The sequence below is a fragment of the Engraulis encrasicolus genome, chromosome 20 (assembly GCF_034702125.1).
Source record: "Engraulis encrasicolus isolate BLACKSEA-1 chromosome 20, IST_EnEncr_1.0, whole genome shotgun sequence".
Lineage (NCBI taxonomy): Eukaryota > Metazoa > Chordata > Actinopteri > Clupeiformes > Engraulidae > Engraulis > Engraulis encrasicolus.
Window position 1 is genome coordinate 13,029,301 of NC_085876.1, and position 21,785 is coordinate 13,051,085.

Here is a 21,785-nt window from a genome sequence, read left to right on the forward strand (position 1 = left end):
ATTCAATCCATCCATTGAACAGTTCAACGTCAAAGGTGCTGTCAAACTCATATTCCAGAACATTTGCATTGGTCTTGCGTCAGTCTATTCCCATTTCTGAGAAGTTGATAACTTTGACCTATGACCCGCAAGATTAACAGGGCCACAATGAAATATGAATTTTTATCCTTCAACGGTTCAACCTTTTGCTTAACCCAATGTTGCCCAAAAGTCAACGGGATCAGGGGGCGCTGTGGCGCAGTGCTCTGAGCCCCCACATTTGGCCTTGCATGCCCATGGAGACCCAGGTTCGGTCATGTCCCAACCCTGTCCCATCTCTTTCCCCACTCACTTCCTGTCATAATCTCCACTTTCCTATCAATAAAGGCACAATCTGACGGAACACAATATCCCTTCCTCCCTCCCTCTCGAGGGCGAGAGGTGTGGTCATGATTAGGGCTCCCTTTTGCAGAATCATCAAAGTCTTGTTGTGACATATGATGTTAAGTCTGCTTATGCTCACTTGAAATGGAGCACACACTCACACACACCCTCTGATTTAGTTTCTACTTCAGTTATAACAAGATTCATAACGTATATTGTGTAGTATTTCAAATAGATGTTGGACTATTTATTAGGCCTTTAAAAGGAAGAACAGGAAACAATTGTGTGAGAGATGGGGTAGGGTTGGGAAATGACCCAGGCTGGATTCAAACCTGACTCACCACAGCTCCCCCTAGGCATGTGTATTACTATAAAGTAGATCATTACATAATCTGCAACTCACTCATACTGGTGACATGCTAACTTGGATGTCCTGATCAAAATATTGTTGATATTACAATATACACCTAGATATTACAAGAGCTATTGTAGATATTACAATAAAGATGTAATTTCAGGAAAAGATTCAAATCAATCAATCAAAAGCTGATGTTTCAAATGGACGCTGAACAAAATAAAGAGGTACTTACATGATCAGTGCCACAAACACATAAAATAGTGATTAGCAGCTATCAATTACGATCACATTCATGATTATTTTTAAATGAGTTCTGATTTAGCAGATTACAAAATTATTCTTACTACAAAATACATCACACACAACCGTTTCCAAATGGGTACCCTTTATTTTATTTGTTTTTAAAACTGAAAATCGATCATACAATTTAGTAATCTGATCAGGATGTCCACATTTTCTTGTGAGTTCCTTAAGCTATATCTTGATGTAATGGCGTTCAGGATAGAGAAATAAAACATGTACTTTAAAAATGAAACCTTACATTTGTGGATTCCATAAGAATCCACACTACTGTATTTGCCACCACCACCAATTAGTTTAATGTTGAAAAGTGAAAGAAAGTTGCGCTTGTTGAAAACGTCAAAACATTACAAAACATTGCACAAACAAATCCTAAAAATAAACTAACCAGAGAACCAAACAAGAATCACCAACTCATTCAGGTACTCAAAATAATGTCTTCAAAGATTGTCTCATAGACATGAATTGGATCATAGACGACTATTCCACAATTTGGACCACTGACATGGAAAATAACAATAGTGCAAATAAACCCCAGTAATCAAAAAGTGAATGGTCTATTGCTGGAAAAAAGTCAAACAAGTCATCTAGCGAGTTTAGAAATATATACAAGTATGTACATCAGTTGATTTGTGCTGGATGATTTTCCTTCAGCACTCTTCACTCTTCAAAGATTTTTTTGGGCTTTAACACCTTGTCCACACCAAGAGCGACCTACGCTGCCTTGTAGCAGAGGTAGCAGAAGAGGTTTCGCCATGAATTCGCTTGGTAAGTTACATTGACATATTTGATTTAGCTAATCACCTAACGGCTCTGGCTTGGAGAGGAACATTCCAATTGTTTTTTTTTGCCAAACCGCATCATAGCTCATTACCATCATATTAGCTTGACTTTAATTGTTGAAATTTGCTCTGGTCACTCAGTTCGTTTCCCCCCTGGTGAATTCGCTCTGGCCGCGCACCCTCCATAGAGAAATAATGACTTCCGTCGCTTGGTGTGAACAAGGCATAAGCCTTTATTTCTGTGACGGGACAGGTAGAGAATGACAGGAAGCGAGTGGGGAGAGATGGGGATGCCTCTGCAAATGACTTGAGCCGGACTGTAGCAGACCAGTGCCCAGCTGATTGAGGCATGGCTGGGCCCTTCACTCTTCACACAGAGGGGTCGGGGTTAAGTTTCTCGGTTTCATTCCTAGAGAGAAAATGAATGCAAATAAATCTTAGATCACATCTACAACTACATGTAAGACTAGGTGTAAGCTCTGCTCTTTCGTCGAGTGAACATCTTTACTAGACTGGTTTTACCAGACCACAAGAATTACGTCGTACAAAGTTATTCAAAATGAATGGTCTGGTCTTTCAGGCTACATCTATACATTAGTGGAATGAATATATGTACATGAAAAGTTAAATGGGATTAATATTACATTGTTATGTTCTTTGCTTCACTGGCAGTCTGCTGTCTTTTACCGGGATAGTTTGAGTTGTAAATTATTAAAAGTTCATCTGTAAGAGCAGTAGCGTACGTAAGCTTACATAGAGTTATTAACACTCTGCAGTATGCACAGTGCACACTGTGAGTACCTTAAAGGGAGGCATTAATCATATACGACACTGATGATAGAGAAACATGTAAAACCACATGCACCGTACCTGACAATGGGGTTGGAGTTGGAGATGTCAGAGTTGGTGTCCTCTGCCAATGTTAAAGAATATACAGCATTAATTAAAACACATGTACTGTGACTGGATGACAAGTAAAGCTTCTGGTCCTCAGTGCCAAATAGCATGATGAACTACATGAGTGAAATAAAAAACTAGTATTGTCATCACTGTATAGGCCTATATCATCATTACTTTACTGAAATCTGTCACTTGCATGAAAGGTAGATAACAAATATTTTAAAATGCAATTCAGGCTAATTATCATGCCATTATAATAAAAAAACTGTAGACTGGTTAGAATTTGACGAAAAGTGAATTGTACAGCCTCAAAAAATCACATCACTATAATAAGATTGCAAAGATATATGTACTGTAAGCTAGGTCAGTGATAAAAATGATTGATGATGAAGAAATCAGTACATATTTTAAGCATTCAGAAGTGTCTGCATTTTGGGTCAAAGCAATACTCACGTGATGAAGCCTTGTCATACTCTGTGAACATACAAGGGAATAAAAATCAGGCTCATGCAATCGACAAGACAGTTTTACTTAACAATGAAACTACATGAAAGAAAGTTATCTCACCCTTCTCACCCTTCTTCTTCAACACCATGACAACAATGCCAGCAATAACTCCAACGCCAACCACGAGAACAGCAGCAATGATGCCAATGATTGTGCCCGTGCCCATGCCCATGCCAGTATCCACTTCATCTAAAACAATCCTTGTCAGTTATTTCCTTGACAGAATTACACAGGCAAATAACACCATTTTGACATCAAGGCAAGGAATACTGGGCATTTCTCAAAACCTAGTGTGCGCACTTCCAAGTGTATTCAGCCTAATTAGTCACAGCCAGTGATTGGATACTCTTTATTAGTCACACCAAGTGATTGGATACTCCATAGAGTTCACCATTGACTATCCAATCACTGGGCGTGACTAATTATGCTGATACACTTGGAAGTGTGCACACTAGGTTTTGAGAAATGCCCATGTAGTACAAACTCAGCAGAGCTGACTGACAATCATTTCTGTTCTTTGCATATCAATAACCCTAAGGCCTAAGCCAGGTAATCCATAACTACTACAGGTGGTAACTACTACTTTCTGGTCCAGTTAGACTATTATGGTGTGTAATTTATTTTCGTCACACCCAGTCCTCTAGAGCTCTAACTATGTTTGTAGTAAGTGATTACACTTATAGGGTTTTCATACCTGGTCCCTTCCAGCCATTTAAATGAACTCAGACCTGTGACTCAGCATTTTCTGTGCATGTGTGAACGCACCAAACTGTACCCAGAACCCTTGGAAGTGAATGCTGAGTCACAGGTCTGAGTTCACTTAAATGGCTGCAAGGGAGCAGGTGTAAAAACTCCATAGGTGTGAAAATACCCTAAGTTAGTATTAAATGTAATAATAAAGCTGTAACAATAACATTCATGCATATTGAATTGTATTGTATCATATCTTTAACCACTCACCACCTGTGCGTGGCTCCCTTGGTCTGAAGATGCTGCCCTTGTGTGTGACCTCGCAGGAGTACTGGGCCTTCTCCCTCTCCTCAGGTGAGACGGTGAGCACGGATCTCTTCTGGAAGGTTCCATCCTCGTTGGGCAGAGTCTCCCCCACATCCACATCATCATCCACCTCCACTCCATCCTTCTTCCAGGTGATCATCACTGAGTCAGGGTAGAAGCCTGTGGCATGGCACGCCACCTCAGGGCCCTTCTGGACCAGGGAGACCTCAGGGTCCACTGGAGGGACACAGTAGTAAAAACGATAGATTTGAAATAATGAGAAAGAAATAGAAGCAATAACAATGTCAATAACCATACAAGATCAGAAAGGCAAAGATATTTTTTACAAAGTTATTTTTATACAAATAAAAAAGTGACAAATTCATATTAGGATCTTTCAGGGCATAAAAATGTCTGAGGGGACAAAGAGAATGGAATATGTATACTATGTATATTGTCCAGCGTAATCCCAAATGATGTGTGTAAAATATACATTCAAAGTCAATGAGAGAGAAGCTCTATATAATGTTAATTGTAAGATATAAGGTTGGAGCATGTTCGCACACTAAACAAGACACAAAGGTCAAGCACAAGGAGTTTATTTATTAGAGCAGGATAGAGCAGGCGTTTCAGGCTGTTGCCATCATCATTGCTCTCTGTGCTGACCTTGTTTAGTGTGCGAACCTGCTCCAACCTTATACCTTACTTATTTTGGGTCCACGCACCTAGTTACTTTTCTTAACATCTAGAGCGCAACAATATCCTTACTTCCTGGTTAATTGTAAATGATTTAAAGTCATAAAACATTGCTAATTGAAACATTTCAAAGACAACTTCTATGAAAATAAGAAAATCTCTGATTGAGATTTTAGATTCAGCCTGTTCTACGAGCTCCACTAACGTCCAGGTCTTGTCTCACCCTTCACCCTTACTCTACACTACAAGAATGACTGCATCACTGCACATTACAGCTTACAGTACATAATGCAGCTATTGCTGCTGTGTACAGTTTTACCTTTCCTGTCCAGAGAGCTTCTCCCATAGTTAACATATTTCTTGAGCCACTCAACACACTCATTGCTGAGGTAGTTTTTCCAATACTCAAGCTCTGCATGCAAGTTCTCCCACTTCAGTTTGGTTGGGAAGGCCTGCTGCACTGGAGCAGTGTACTGCATGGTCTTCACATCAAAGGAGATGAAGTCCTCTCCGTCATAACCATATTGGTAAATTCCAATTTTTTCTTCAGTTTCATCATCCCACTGACAGCCATACATGAACTGGAATGTGTGCACACCTGACGAAGGAAGAGAAGAAAAATGTGTGAGAAAAAGCCATGAAGTCAATATGAAAATCATACTTGTACAATGACATGACCAAAATGAGTCACATATGCTACTGTTCAGATACTGTTTACATATCTGAGCTCAACAGTTTATACTGTCCTTTGTGAATTGTACAGAGAAAATTGAAGTTGGGATGCAAATTTTACTGTAGCTAATTTATTCACTGCAGTCTCCATTTCACAGCTACTGTATCTATTTTATCATCTTAGGTTAAACAAAGTAATTATTGGATATGTATAAAAATATTTACTCTCAAGATATGTGATGATGATTATGGAATGTATTCTGTTTCATAATTAACCATTAGGTGGAATAGGAAATAATTAGTTATTTTAATGAATTAAATATAGTGAAGGTCAATCACACCAGAGGACCATTTTCAGAATTAGACAACTTTGGAGTAAAATAAAGGAAAGACTGAATGTAATCCATTGGTTAGTCTACGTATACCATTATTTGAGTTCCACAGCCCTCACATGTGCCTCTGTCTTGTGTGCTGGCCTATGGTGTAAATGAGGAGTCCTGATCATAGACACGTATGCATGTCTAATATGCTACTGAGTCAGGTGGAGTGATGACACGTATACATGTCTAATATGCTACTGAGACAGGTGATGTCACATATACATGTCTAATATGCTACTGAGTCAGGTGGAGTGATGTCACGTATACATGTCTAATATGCTACTGAGTCCAACTGGCTCTTCACATGCTGAGGCTCCACACCCTTCTGCTCTACACCTGAGTCACATGACACACTGATGACTCTGTCTGTCTGTATGTGCTTCATTCTTTCTGTCTGTCTCTCTGTGCTTCATATTGTCTACCTGACTGTGTCTGTGTTTCTCTCTGTCTGTGTTTCAGTCTCTGTCTGCCTGAATGTCCTTCATTCTGTCTCTATGTGCTTTATTCGCTGTCTGTCCATCTGTAGGTCTGTCTGTGCTGCATTCTGTCCATTCCAATGAGTCTACATTGGGCTGTCCATCCTGCCGTCTATCTGTGTGTGTTACACTCTGCCTGCCTGCCTGTTCTCCCTTCCTGCATTGTAGAGTATCAGAGGTGAGTGTGTGGTGTGTGTTTCCACTCTGGCCCCTAATGATCCCCATTCATTCACATCAGATGAGATGAGATGAGATCAGATGGCCCCAGTCCTCCATCTCACTACAGCAGCCTCAGCCTGAGAGGGACGACTAGAGATGCAGGAGGGATGAGGTGAGGTGGGCTGGGGAACAGGGAGGAGGGCAGTGTGTGTGTGTGTGTGTGTGTGTGTGTGTGTGTGTGTGTGTGTGTGTGTGTGTGTGTGTGTGTGTGTGTGTGTGTGTGTGTGTGTGTGTGTGATGACTAGTGCGTGTGTGTGTGTGTGTGTGTGTGTGTGATGACTAGTGCTGGTGAGGTGTGCTGGGGGTACCAGTGGTGTGTTGGGGAGGGCAGTGCTGAGGGTCAGGGGTGGAGTTGGGTGGAGGGTATTAAGGACTAATAGAGATGGGATGGAATGGGATGATGCTGCTGCTGGTTTGGGTGCTAATGGGGGTAAGACGGGGAGATTTGAACTGTGTGGGGCAACTGTGTGTGTGTGTGTGTGTGTGTGTGTGTGTGTGTGTGTGTGTGTGTGTGTGTGTGTGTGTGTGTGTGTGTGTGTGTGTGTGTGTGTGTGCACCTCTGTCCAGTGTGCAGCTGTATGGTGCAGGTGAGGAGTCCTGATCATAGACACGTATACATGTCTAATATGCTACTGAGTCAGGAGGAGTGATGTCACGTATACATGTCTAATATGCTACTGAGTCAGGTGGAGTGATGTCACGTATACATGTCTAATATGCTACTGAGTCAGGTGGAGTGATGTCACGTATACATGTCTAATATGCTACTGAGTACGACTGGCTCTTCACATGCTGAGGCTCCACCTCACTCTGCTCTACACCTGAGTCACATGACACACTGGTGACTCTGTATGTCTGTCCCTCTGAGTTTCATTCTTTCTGTCTGTCTGTCTCTCTGTGCTTCGTATTGTCTACCTGACTGTGTCTGTGTTTCTCTCTGTCTGTGTTTCAGTCTCTGTCTGCCTGAATGTCCTTCATTCTGTCTCTATGTGCTTTATTCGCTGTCTGTCCATCTGTAGGTCTGTCTGTGCTGCATTCTGTCCTTTCTAATGACTCTCTATTGGGATTTCCATCCTGCAGTCTGTCCATCTGTGTGTGTTAAACTCTGCCTGCCTGCCTGTTCTCCCTTCCTGCATTGTAGAGTATCAGAGGTGAGTGTGTGGTGTGTGTTTCCACTCTGGCCCCTAATGATCCCCATTCATTCACATCAGATGAGATGAGATGAGATGAGATCAGATGGCCCCAGTCCTCCATCTCACTACAGCAGCCTCAGCCTGAGAGGGACCACTAGAGATGCAGGAGGGATGAGGTGAAGTGTAGTGGAGGGAACAGGGATGCGGGCAGTGTGTATGTGCATGTGTGTGCATTTGTGTGTGTGTAGCAGCGTTAATAGACTGGAAACAGAAGTGGACCTATATATAGTGCAGCTTTAGCACCAAGCCCATAGGGACCAGAACTGATTAGCTTCAGCAACTGAGGTTGAGCTTACAGAACACCTTGCTAGCCACCCACTCCTGACTCCACTTACACATACATAGGGCCTACACATAACATGTAGGCAGGAGTGTATGTCACATTAACCTTCAGCTCCTGCTGCTCTTAACTCACGCTATTATCTGAATGAAGTGGCATAGAAAACACACACACACACACAACTTCATGAACACAACCTCATGTAATGGCAGCTTGTTGGTCATTCAGACAGTAACTAATAGGTGATTAAGTGGCCAAAATGAGTGGCCAAATATAATACATACATATGATGATTAAGACAAAGTATTAATTTACAACTTGAAATATTATGTAGTACATGAAAGTTACCTTTTTCACTAAGACATAAAATATTTAGTATTCATTACACTTTTCATACACGACAAGGTGGCTCTTCTCCAAGTACACCATTTTAGCTGCTGTACTTTCATACTAGTAAATATTAGTTTATTACTTGCTAAATATTCATGAAAAGATAAAATTTGGGAATGGGCAGCACAGTTTTGATGCACAGCATAGTTGCAATACCTACTCTGTTCACCATCCGACATACTGTAGATTGATCAATAGGCCTACTCACCTCCAGTTTGGTTGAAACGTGACTTGACGATGTCTATGCTGGCCTTGTAGGTCTGGCTAGCAGCCAAGAGATTGCTGTTCTCCCTTTCCCAATACTGGGAATCTACATGCTTTTCCAACCAGTCTTGTTTAGCTGCAGCTTTCTTAGTGTCACTGTCATAGTGAAAGAATGTGGCACCATCCACCACTCCAACCGTAACAAACTCAGGAAAGTTTGGTACTCCAGCAGAAGCAGTGTAGAAGTACTTCAAAAAATGGATTTCTAAAAGAAAGAGTTAAAAATTAGAATGATTATCTGTCTGATTCAATTTAGGGTCCATTTTAGTTTATAGTGTTCTTTGTTACCTAATATGTTTAAAGTGGTTTTATGTCATCAAAAGAGGTTTAACATACAACGTCAGCCATCCTTTCACACATATTTTTATGAGCCTATTTTTTTAATCTTAACAAGACACCGTTTCATCTCTTTATGCCTTCTTTGATAGTACAAATGTATTGATATAGGCTACTGGTAGGCCTACTGGGGTTGTTAGATAGGCCTAGATAGGCTATATAGACTAGATAGCCATTTTGTTTATTATTAGGATTAGTTATGTAGGCCTACAGTCTTATTTTCTATATTTTCTCGATCTCAAGCACATTGTGTATGATATGATAGCCTATACTATATAGTGCTGTCAATCAATTTAAAACTGTAGTTTCATGTTTCATGGAAAAGCTAACCTGACCCTGCTTCCATCATTTTCCAGTAGGCCTAAAGCAGTCATCTGAAGAAGTTCCAACAATGGTTAATAACAAATAGGCCTACATCATGTGATTCCTTAGAAAAACATCAAATATGGACAGTCTTTTAGTGTGACAATACTCTCAACCTCTGAATAGATACTACAGTACTTTACGAGAAAAGATCAGACTAACTCACATTGGTTTCTATCTAAAGGTAACCTGGCTTTCACCAGATCTGTGTATTTCCACACAACTCTGTGAGCTCCACTCAAGGCAGAACCACTGCTCGGCGCATTCCATTCTGGGTCAGTTTTGCTTCATTAATTTGGGTAAATGGGCAAATTTAAATTCCTTTGAGATGATTCTGAATAAGTTAATTTAATTAATGTCAAATTATATTAAGTTAGATAAAAGATTAATTGGAATGCTATCTATTTAATAACAATAATAAGTAAGCATGGTATTGGCATCACCAGGAAGTGAACTTTCCTCGTGAACGTTCTGTTTACATACAGTTTTGACAGTTGACAGTTGACGAAGCTAGATGACACACAGCTATGATCGCCCACCGTGACATATGCAGAAAGCATAAGTCTGTAAATTACCCTTTTAAAGTATTGTACATGAGTTGATAGAAATATTGTAATGAGTAAAGATCCGTGGCTTTGTAACCTGCAATGTTGTTCGTATCTGTTAGAAATGATTAATATGTCTGAGCTCCGTAGTTACATTACATTGCACTTAGCGGACGCTTTCATTTATTCAAAGTGACTTAGTTATTATTTTTCAGGGAATTGGTTACAGTCCCTGGAGCAATGTGGGGTTAGGTGACTTGCTCAAGGGCACTTCAGCCATGGATGGAGATGTAGGCAGAGGTCAGGGGGATTCGAACCTGCAACCCCTAGATTGAAAGACCAACTGGCTAACCACTAGGCCACGGCTGCCCCGTGCAGCTACTGTACAGGGGCAGCTACACCAATGTTCAGTTCTTTTTTCTTTTTTTTTTTTTTAAATTTCTGTTTGTTATAATTTCACACCGTCTTAATGGATAATGTCAATAAATGGGCATGGCTGCTCGTCTTCTTGAAGATGGAGTTCATCTGGCTGTTCAGTCATAGTTAAGATGCACTTTGGAGGGAACAGAACAACCACATTTATCTGGTGAAAGCCTGATTAATCTAAAGGTGATTTGATGTTTTCACTGTACTCATTAGAGCTAAGCAAAAATTGTAACAGGCTAAATAATGTAATCTTACATATGTAATTCAGTCATATCCACATGCCATGTCAAATAATAATTACATTACATTACATTTAGCAGAAATCTTTGACCAAAGCGACTTACAGTACAGCAGTATACAAGCACAGTAATTAGTAGAAAAATTTACACAATTAACAAAGACATCTAGATGCAGTGCATAGTTGCAACACTGATAGCATTGTCCAACACGAGGTAAAAGAAGATGTAGCATAAAATAATAATAAAATGTAATTTAGGTGCATAAAAGGTGTCAAAAGCAGTGGCTTAAGGAAGAACGCTAGACATTAAGAGTCAAGGCTAAGGTTAAAGTGTTTTTAGCCTAGATTTAAAGTGGTCATAGAGGGAGCGAGTCTGACGTCTAGAGGCAAATCACTCCATAGCCGTGGGCCAGCCACGATGTGAGTGGAATTAGTTATCATGTTATGCTATAGTATTAGTGTTGTGCAGGGAAGCTCTCTCAGAAGAGATCTACACTAGCTTCTTGAAGGTTGAGAGAGATGACCCTGCTCTTGTAGCAACTGGTAGCTTATTCCACCAATGAGAAACAATGACAGAAAACTGATTGGATCGGAATCGCCTTGTGAGAGTAGAGGGCAAGGCTAAACAGTTGGTATTGGAGGAATGCAACACCCTGGAAGGAGCATAAGGCATTAGCATATCCTTCAGGTAAGCCGGAGCAGAAGCTGCTGTAGCTTTGTAGGCAAGGGTCAATAATAATAATAATAATAATAATAATAATAACAACAACAACAACAACACAACAAAAACACTAATAAAAATTGCTAGGTAGCAACTGTTTTACCACAAGTTACACATTGCACTAGGGCTGCACGATTATGGAAAAAAAATCATAATCACGATTATTGTTTTTATGCAGATGTTTTTGAAAATTATAACAAGATGAAATATAACCAAGAATGCATTATATACGGGATGAGCAAAATAAAATAAATTGTAATAATTATGTAAAGGCAATAGCATGAAACTTAGGAGGACAGATTTCTGGTAAGAAACACCAGCATGTCAGTATCTTCTGGCTTCAAGGACGCTCTCAAAGGCAGGTCACTATTCGATTGAAATCACGACTTCGATTTCACGATTTTATCACGATTTTCGATTATTTTCGATTAATTGTGTAGTCCTACATTGCACACTAATCTGCACTCACTAGAGCTTAGATCGGGCCTAAAGAGTGAAACCCGACCCTACCGAGCCCGCGCTCATTGGAGCCCGGCCCGGCCCGGCCCATCACATTAACTGTGAATTATGAGCCCCAGACCGATTGAAGCCCGACCATATTGTGGATGTTATAGCTGACGGTGTCAACTAGTTTTAAGCAAGTGAACCAACACATTTGTTAACATTTATCTTGATAAACAATGCAACAAGGACGACAAGTGTTGCACATGTGTGTTTAAAAGCATCCAGATGAATCAAAAACGGCCGACAATAAGCGGAGCATTAATGTTGAGTCCTATCGTCTTCATGCTGTAAACTGATCACAAACTTGTTTACTTTTCTCATGTCGTATACTCTTGCCTTGAACATTTTGATGATGACCACTACTGGATTGTAAAGGCAGATTACAAAATATAGATTTTGTGTCGCCAGCTGATGGCAAATTTATTTAAACCGCAGAATTGTCAATGTAGTCAGATGCATGTGGAGGCGGAGCATCTAGGCTACAGAAATCTCTGACTAAATTCTTTAAAAAAAAAAAAATCATACCCCAATAAGTTACCGTCCAGAAACCTAGTGAGATTCAGTTTTTACTCCCCAAAGACGATTTTTAGGCGCCCTGGCGTCCGTCAGTGCCACAGCCATTTTGGCCGGTGATGAAAAAAGTTACAAAGCCATGCATGCACTGTCACTGCGACTTCTCGTGAGCATATCGTCCGCTGAAATTTAATTTAACCGTCTACTACAGTAGCCACTTGGAGATCCACTAGCCTACCATTTTTCAGCAGAGGTAAAAGTGAAAGTGATTAGTAGCCACTTGGAGATCCACTAGCCTACCATTTTTCAGCAGAGGTAAAAGTGAAAGTGATTCCATGCTGCGATGCTGCGCATGCCATCGCATTGAGTCCCAAACAGTACGGCTTGACTTCGCAATTCATGAAACGGTTTTGGAAATGCAATGTCCTTCGTTGTGTTCACTGATATGGTAAAATACGAAAAAACAAATTAATAAACAGAAGTGTTCCTCGACAGCAGCAGCAGCCAGCGTGAGTCAAGTGATTGGGAAGCATAACGTTATTGGGGACAACGGCACTGTTACCTGTTACCTGCTTGGCAGTTGAGGGAAAAATGTGCATGATATGCTGCCCTTTGCAATTTCGTAGTCTGACTTGTGCAACTTTATAGGCTAGCATACACATAAAGAATAGTGTTTAAAAGCTTCCAGGTAGGCTAAATCAAAAACAATAGGCCGACAATAAACGGAACATTAGGCCTACATGTAGTCTGTTTAATATCGTCTTCATGCTGTAAACTGATCTCAAACTTCTTCACTTTTGTCCTTGGTCATTTTGATGATGACCACTACACTGGATTGTAAAGGCATAGCAAAATATAGATTTTGCATCGCTTGTCAGTTGATAGTTAACTTATTTGAACCAGAGAATTGTCAGTGGTATTTTAAGTCAGACGCAAGTGGAGGAGTATCGACAGAGTTCTGACACGGGAGACATGCGGGTGCCTGGAGGCTTTTAAGACCAGCGAAATCTCCGACTAAATTCTTTTAAAAATCATGGCCAAATGCATATGAGACTCAGTTTGTCATTCGCCAAGGTGGATTTATAGACGCCCTGGTGCACGGCCAGCCTTGACACACACACCCGCGCGCGCCAGTCAATTTAGCACAGCAGTGGAAGAAAACTGCGCATGCTGCCTTTTGCAATTTCGTAGTCTGACTTGTGCAACTTTGTAGGCTTCACACAAAGAATAGTGTTCAGAATATTTCGTCTAATTATTATCCAACATAATGTTGCCCGTACCATTAAGGCCCTGAGCTAATAGTTAAAAAAATAATAATAAATAAAAAAAAAAGCTTGATCACGCCTGGGGCCCGGTCCGATCCGACCCGACCCGAGGATAGTGATGGAAAATGCCGGACCTACCCGGCCCACGGGTCGGGTCGGGTTGCTTCGGGCTCGGGCAGAGAATCTAAACTCTAGCACTCACTACTCCGCACTGCACCCTTCTCCAAGGAAAATCAAACCCAAGTTATTTGCTACAACAATTTTAGCACCCCAGATAACCTACTCAAAATGATAGTGTGCCTTAACTGTTCTTTAGATAATATGCATAATCTTCATCTGGTTTTGTTGCAAGGAAATAGTCCAGTAATGAAATCAATTTATCAACCAACAGCTTGTTTTACTTATTTAGATCCTGCACTGCCATCTGGTGGTGATAAACTAGAAAAACACCAAGAAAAATGTATAAGTTGTCATTGTTGTGGGTTAGATGAAATGGCTCAGAGGGCCACATGTCACCCCCACTACGTTGGGTCATACACACTATGTGATAATAGCCACAAAACAATTACAACAATAACAGAAATAACAACAATCATAATAACAGTAGGTCAACAATTAATGATGATACCAAACCGGTCCTCTGTTAAAAAATATGGCCTACAGTAAATGTAACTAGACCTACAACTCAATGCAATGGTATTATTCTAAAATGTGTGACATAACAATGCGTTCCTTGTCTTAGGCCTACTGCCAAAATAAAACAAACAAACAAACAATAAATACATCCTAAAAGTGTAAAATACATAGTCCTGTGGAAATGTTTAGCCTACTGCTTCAACCATTCTAAAAGCAGACGAGCATATTTAGATTATCTATCTAAGATTAGATTATCTGTATTTTTCACTTCACAGACGAATAGCCTAATAATACTAATAGTAGCCTACTAGCCTACTACTACTACTACTAGGACTACTACTACTTCTACTACAAGTAATTAATATTTATTGCTTATAGTGTAATATCACTATACACCATGGTCTCAAAACAGTAAAAGAAAAAAATAATACAATAATTAAAAAAATATGTGAGCTTAATAATGACAGATGTGTTTATTAAAGGGGTATGCCACTATTTTGGGGCTTAATACAGTTAAAGACGTTGGCCAGGGTTTATATAGGTGGTAAAGTGTCTTATTTTTCATGTAAGCCGTTGTCTTGTTTTAAGACAAGTTAAAAGAGGGATCATGTCGCTAAGCTAGTGAAAGTCAATGGATCCGTGTAGCATGTAGCAATGCTACACGGATCCATTTACTTTCACTAGCTTAGCGACACACTCCATCTTTGAACTTGTCTTAAAGCAAGACAATGCTTAGGCTAACATGAAAAATAAGACACTTTACCACCTTTATAAACCCCAGCCAACGATTTTAACTGTATTAAGCCCCAAAATAGTGGCATACCCCTTTAACAATATTTTATAAATTATATAAACGTATAAATAATAATATATAAATTATTAACAACAACACCACAATGCATAGGACTAAGCCCTGCCGTAATATAAGAAATTGAAAACAAAACGTTTGCTTCTAGATTTGCGCAATAATATGCAACAACAACAACAGCACTGTAGTTCCCTCAAAGAAGGTAGATCCACCCTCTTTGCTTCTACTACCTGAACTTCCGGAAGAATAATGGAACTACAGTGTTGTTGTTGCATATTATTGCGCTGCCGTTACCGGACTACTACCTTTGCTGCCTTTCTTGATTATTACGCCGGCTCGAGAATGTGTGTGTGTGTGTGTGCTTGCCTAATACACTTACCTGTACTTTACTGTGACATTGTAAGAATGTTTAACCCCTATCATACTCTGTACACTGCCTACTTCTACATACTATACTATATCATAGATGTATCCATCAACACTTGTTGTCTACCTTAACCGACAGAGTATGTTTTTTTGCATTGGTCTATCCCAACTCACAGAATGTCTTTTTGCACAATTACCTTTTCTACATTTATTATCTCTATTATTTTATTTTATTTACCCCACCCTGATGACTATTCCTGTGTTTATTTTTGTCTTGAAATGTCCATGTGGGCTTTTGTGTATTTATGTAAGCTACTGGATACCTGAATTTCCCCCTGGGGATCAATAAAGTTACTCTACTCTACTCTACTCTACTACTCTACTAATATAGTCTTTGCTTAAACCATCCTCGTTAATCACCTCGTTTCAGTTCAGTTTCAGTAGTGAAGATGCTGAGAATCCTACACAATGTTTAACTACTGGGCTATCGGGCATTAAGCTAACTGGTCTTGTACTGATTCAGCAGTTCCGAAGAAACATGCAAATAAGCTGCGCCGCCAGACACAGGAATCGGCTGGATCAACGGGAGAGAGGTAAAAAATCATTTATTTAACTTGGGGAGGGGTGGAAAATGGGCTTAATTCCAAAAATGGGGCAGTATACAAGCGGGCTGTTGAGTCCGTCCTGGGCCATATCCCAGTCCTTCCCCATCTCTCTCCCCCACACATTACTTATCCCATTCTTCACTTTCTTGTCCTTATAAAGGCAAAATTGGAATAATAATAATAATAATAATAAATTATTGTGTGTGTGTGTGTGTGTAACAGATGCCAACTAACAGAGTTCGGTGGTAGTACAGCTCTCTACCGAAGCCTCATACAGTTGCACTGAACCATCAGTCTGGAGCTTTAACTTAATGGTATTGTACTGTGTCTCCCATGTTGAACTAGAGCATGAACTTAAAGGTTGCGAGTCTGGGGGCCGAGTGGTGGACTGCGCAGTATGACCTCTGTGAGGTCTACACGAGTATATGGGTAGATAGATAGACTGCTCTAATTGCGCTTGATGAAGGATAAAAGGACCATTCATATTTTCATATTTTCATTTGTCCAAGACCAAGGCCTAACACTTAATTCACCATGCAATGCTGGTTACTGTCACCCCGCCCTGCATCATATTGTAGGAAACTATTACAGACAAGCCTTTACCTAGCGGAACAGATTGAATTGAGCACAACTGCTTTTTGAAAGTGCATCAAAAAGACTAAATCATTCCTGACCTCCTCCATTATGTCTTATTACTGTGTACCTTTGACCCCATGTGCGTTGTGCATGGATGCCCTTGTGTTACGCAACGTGATGTATAGATTTATGTGCAGGGCATCTGAATAACAAAATGACTAACTTTCTGTTTTGGCTAGCCCTAGGTAGTACTTTAGAGACTGTTTTTCAGCATGTGGAATCGCAGGTGAAGACGTCTGTAAATGGCATGCTTGTTTTATTAGCATTAGGGCTGCACGATATTAGAGAAATATGTGATACAAGATAACATGTATATCGCGATATCGATATTAGTCGCAATATTTAATACACCCGTCTCCAAAAGACTTGTCACCTATTCATCTGTTTGGAATAACAGCTAATAACCTGACTTTCAATTAATCACTTGGCTTCAGAAGTCACTCATATGAAAGCTACAACCCTCCCGAATGAAAATGCATGTACAAAAATAAATGTCATGCACCAAAGAAAGATTGACCCTTTAATGAACACAGACAGGGCAGATTTTCAGAGGACAAAAGTTTTGTCGCCTATCGAACATAATGTGAAAATGAGCAGATAAGTCACATCAAAACACTTCAAATACGCAGATCGGGTGTCATACTTAATCACTGATTCACTCACACCTCTCCAGAAAATCAACTTTGGCCTTAGGTGTATGTTTAGGGTCATTGTAATCATGGAAAGCAACACAATGAAAATCAATGAGAGTTCAATGAGAGATGGTGACATATTTGCTATTCGTAGAGCAATACATTTTTAACTTCATGATGTAATCAATGATAAAAGCCCTCACACACCAGCAGCATGCATGCAGCTCCGCATAAAAGCTGTATCCCTCCCATGTTTAAAATGTCAACCTAATATCTTTTTTAACCTTTTCATCAAATTGGCTGTTATTAAAAAATAAAAAGTAGGTATCGCGATACAACCAACTTTTGCGATACGTGTATCGCAAGCCGTGATATCGCGATAGATATATTTTCTATGTATCGTGCAGCCCTAATTAGCATGCTTGTCCCTTATAGATAGACTACTTAGAATAGTGTACGTGCAATTTCATTCATGTATTTATTTTACTTAGTAATTTTATCTGATGATATCTATGTATGTATTGCTTTTATTTATTTTCATGATATTGTGTTGCTTTGTTCTACTCGTTCTATGTTATTTCCTGTAGCTTAATTGAATAGTGTTTCCCACTTGAAATGTTTTTCTTTTTTTGGGGGGGGGGACGTTTAGAAGGGGGATTGGCCGGAACCGGTAAATCAGTTTTTACCTCAGTACAACTACTATCAATAAATATCATCAGATAAAAAAATGAACAAGTGATTTAAATCTGTTGGTGATCTAGTTATTAGGCTTATTTGTGTTTTTGGTGGCGTAGGTTTGTTTGTCTGTCTGTCTGACAGCAGGATAACTCAAGAAGTTATGAGTTATGGATTTGTTGAAAATTACAAAAGGAAGCGATTACATTTTGGTAATCCGGATCGAGGATTTAAAAAAAAAAAAAGATTCTTTACCATTGCAGGATAGCAGGCAAATTTCGACATTCCCGTTAACTCCACAAAAAGAAGGCAGAAGACTTGAAAAAAAGAGAGAAAAGGTTGTAACACAGTCAAATGTTCTATCAAACAGATTCCTTTGTGCGAGGTCTGCACTCTCTGGGTGCATCTATCCATTTTATTTTATTTTTTAAATGTGTTTATCTTTTATAGTTTTAACTGTAGGCCTAGGCATATAGGCCTTCTTCATCTTTATTTAGGCCTATCTTATAAATATCTCACTCAGATTCATAAGCCGTAAGCCCCTAATAGGCCTAGAACTCTACGTCTGTGGCTGTCTCTTGGTTGTGGAAATATGTTATTGCAGGCCCTATTGCAAGCTCAGGGAATCGAAAACGCTTTCACAGTGTACTGAATTAGGTTAAATAAAATAAAAAATAAAAAACACTCAAGCTGTGACCATCTCTAAAACCTCGTAGTTTAATTAAGACATGGAGTGGTGAAAAAGTTCAGATGCGTCAAACGTCCTCCTATAGTAAACAACTGGTCACCAAAGAATGCCCCAAAGCCCAAAACACAAAAAGGTTTCATACCAGCGGACGCAGCGTGGAGACACCAAAGGGTCCCAAATAGGACCCCGATCTTCATCTTTCGCGTTGTTATGGCTGTAGGCTACACAGATTTCTGTCTCAGAAGTGCTACATTTCTCAATGCGAATCCAGGAAACGACTAACTTCTATTCTGTCTTCTCGAGGTATGGTGGCATTATGCTGAGACCATGCACACAGTAGCCAATGACATTTTAGAAGCGCACACGCGTAATTTGTTTCAGGGCAGAGGTTTCCGCTCCACCTTACTTTTCGAAACTGAAACTAGCTAAGTAGGTTGTTGGTAGCTTTGCTGCACAAGTCGCTTGGAGAATTGTTGTCATTAGGGTTGCCATCTCTGTCTGGAAAAAATCCTGGATGGGCCTATGTAAAAATCAATCGACCTTTTTGCTTGTACACAATATCCTTCATTCATTGTCCAGAAAAGTATTCTTTTTCTGGACAGGTAATTATTTCAATCCTGGACAATCAGGAAAAACATGGACAGGTGGCAACATTGTCATACAGGAAACACACACACACACACACACACACACACACACTAGCCTATATAGCCCTTTTTTGCTATATGCCATACAACGACATGAATATAGGCCTATGGCTATAAAATATACTGCAACACTAACATTTGAAAATGATTATCATACTATATGGAGTTCTAGCCTAATGAAAGCAACAGAATTCTTACAGGAGATGTATATGTCAAAGGACGCCTTGGCATGGCCCTGTAGGCTACAAGTCCACCTAGCCTACACGTCATTCCTCAAAAATGTATTACAAGAAGCTAACATTGCTCTGTTGCATCTGGGGGTATAATATTGTACTAATACATTGTTCTTTGTATGGTAGCCTATGTACATTTCTTTTTCTCTGTGTGGTGAGCACGGCCGTCGTTAAGACTATTTTAGGGGGGGGGGGGGGGGGGGGGGGGGGGGGGGGGGGGGGGGGGGGGGGGGGGGGGGGGGGTATTAGTATTAGCCCCCCTTTAACAATTTTGGATTTTTTTTTTTTATTATTTTTTTTTTACATATTTCCAAAAACAAATGCAGTAAAGCACTGAATACGAACCACCAAGAAGGCAAGTTAATCTGAATACAAGTTCTTGTTTGCTTATTTATTGTTTAATGCCACTTATATCCTACTGCACAGCAATAAAAGCAGGGTGCACAGCAATATGTTTGTGCTTTGTGATTGTGCTTTGTGACTAACACCTTGAGAAAAGTGTAATTACTTACACGGATGAAATCTTCCGACCCAAAGTACCAATTTTCACTCACAATACCCGTGTAATACCCATTGTCTTGAAATTATAGTTGAGCTTTAATATTTGTCTTAACAGTTTGAAAACACACATGAACTGATTAAAAAAGCTACTAATGGAGTAAAAATGACCTAATACCGGCTGGGGATGCATAGTTTTCCAAGTAAGGAACCTGTTTGAATGAATCGCTTCCTGACCACTGCTTCTCCTGGAGATGTGCAGTTAGTAACTCCTTAAAGTTCCTAGTCCTTGTGTAAATTATGCTCTCTGCATTTTTATCTAATCATTTTAACTTCCGTACATAATATTCATCAGTTGAAACATTTTGAAATGTTTTGTTTAGCTTACATATAAGGAATGTTCATTAAAATGTGAATTAAAAAAAAAAAATCACTGTAACTAGTGTTTATAAATCGGTATGGTGCTCTTAAAATAATTGTTCAAGAAGACGCTTTTGCACACCTCTGTAGGTGGGCAGGTGCGTAGGATATTATCCCAGTGGGGTTGTCATTCAAGTGTAAAGAAATCCTGCACACTGTCCATTCCACCAACAAACTTTAATACAACATGAAGAAGGTTGGATGACCGAAACAATGTATTAAAGTTTGTTGGTGGAATGGACAGTGTGTGGGATTTCTTTGCTCTTAAAATAATGAATTCATAGACAAAACCTTGGCAGGTGAGCTGAAAAAAAATTGGCGCGGGCATTTTCTTCCTCTGGGGCTAAGCCCCCCCTGTCTCCCAAACCTAGTGACAGGCCTGCTGGTGAGCTTAAACTCTATGATGTATGAGCCTCTTGTAGAGATGTCCCTCTTTTCCTGCCAACTGCCAGGACTTCTTCCGGGGCTGAATGGGGAAACTGGACAGGCTCACAAGCAATTCCAAAAAATACTTTTCTAAATATAAAAAAGGAATAGGGCAAGAAAAGGATGTAGAATGGGGAAGAGTGTGTGGGGGTGTATTTGTGTGAGTGGACTGAGTATTGCTAAACATAATGAACGTCTAAAAAAAAACCTGAACAAAGTGCAGCGAAAAATGTCTCGCAACAACACAGCCAATTGTCATTTGTTATAACTGGTTGTAGGGATCCGTTTGGTCTTGGTACAAATGTACCCACATTCCAGATTAGAAACATCATCTTAAAGTCACCCAATAACACCACTTTGGTGCAGCATCACAAGGGGAAATGACACAGCCTATAGGGATGAGGATCATCAGCTACTGAATGGTGTGATTCCAACAATCTCACCCTCAACACAAAGAAGACCATAGACTACACCATATGTAGATCCAAAGCCGATCCCACAGCCCTCTGCATAAAAGGTGAGTCTGTGAAGAGGGTGTCCAACATGAAGATGTTTTCCATGAACCAACAAACAAGGACCTGTTTTGGGTGGCTAACACATCTGCCGTAGTAACAAAAACCCAACTGTGTACCAATTGTGACCAATAAAAGGCAAATTGTTTCAGTCGTTCAGCTTCCGGAAATCCCCTGTTGTATTGTCTGTTTTAGTTTTACAGTTCCATTCTGTGTCTATGTTGTCCAGGCCCCATAAGAATGGACCAATTGCAAACTGATTATAACTTGATCCATCATCCTCCAGTATCACATAGACCTCCCTTACTGCACTGCA

General features: G+C 40.0%; 1 protein-coding gene across 1 annotated transcript; it reads right to left on the reverse strand.

Moving 5' to 3' along the window:
* Positions 1 to 1,089: 1,089 nt before the first annotated feature.
* On the reverse strand, positions 1,090 to 19,031 carry LOC134436809 (class I histocompatibility antigen, F10 alpha chain-like). Its single transcript, XM_063186158.1, has 8 exons — positions 18,876 to 19,031; positions 8,721 to 8,981; positions 5,222 to 5,500; positions 4,152 to 4,443; positions 3,271 to 3,410; positions 3,157 to 3,177; positions 2,674 to 2,716; positions 1,090 to 2,212 (listed from the first exon to the last, which is right to left on the reverse strand). Exons 1-8 carry the CDS (start codon positions 18,928 to 18,930, stop codon positions 2,173 to 2,175), a joined length of 1,131 nt encoding a protein of 376 aa, XP_063042228.1. The 5' UTR covers positions 18,931 to 19,031; the 3' UTR covers positions 1,090 to 2,172.
* Between the last annotated feature and the right edge of the window lie 2,754 nt (positions 19,032 to 21,785).

Coding starts and splice junctions, on each gene's coding strand:
- LOC134436809 (XM_063186158.1), bottom strand. CDS start 18,930: ATGAAGATCGGGGTCCTATTTGGGACCCTTTGGTGTCTCCACGCTGCG. Junction 4,444..5,221: donor AAGCTCTCTGGACAGGAAAG/GTAAAACTGTAC, acceptor GTGTCCCTCCAG/TGGACCCTGAGGTCTCCCTG. Junction 3,178..3,270: donor GAAGAAGAAGGGTGAGAAGG/GTGAGATAACTT, acceptor GTATGTTCACAG/AGTATGACAAGGCTTCATCA.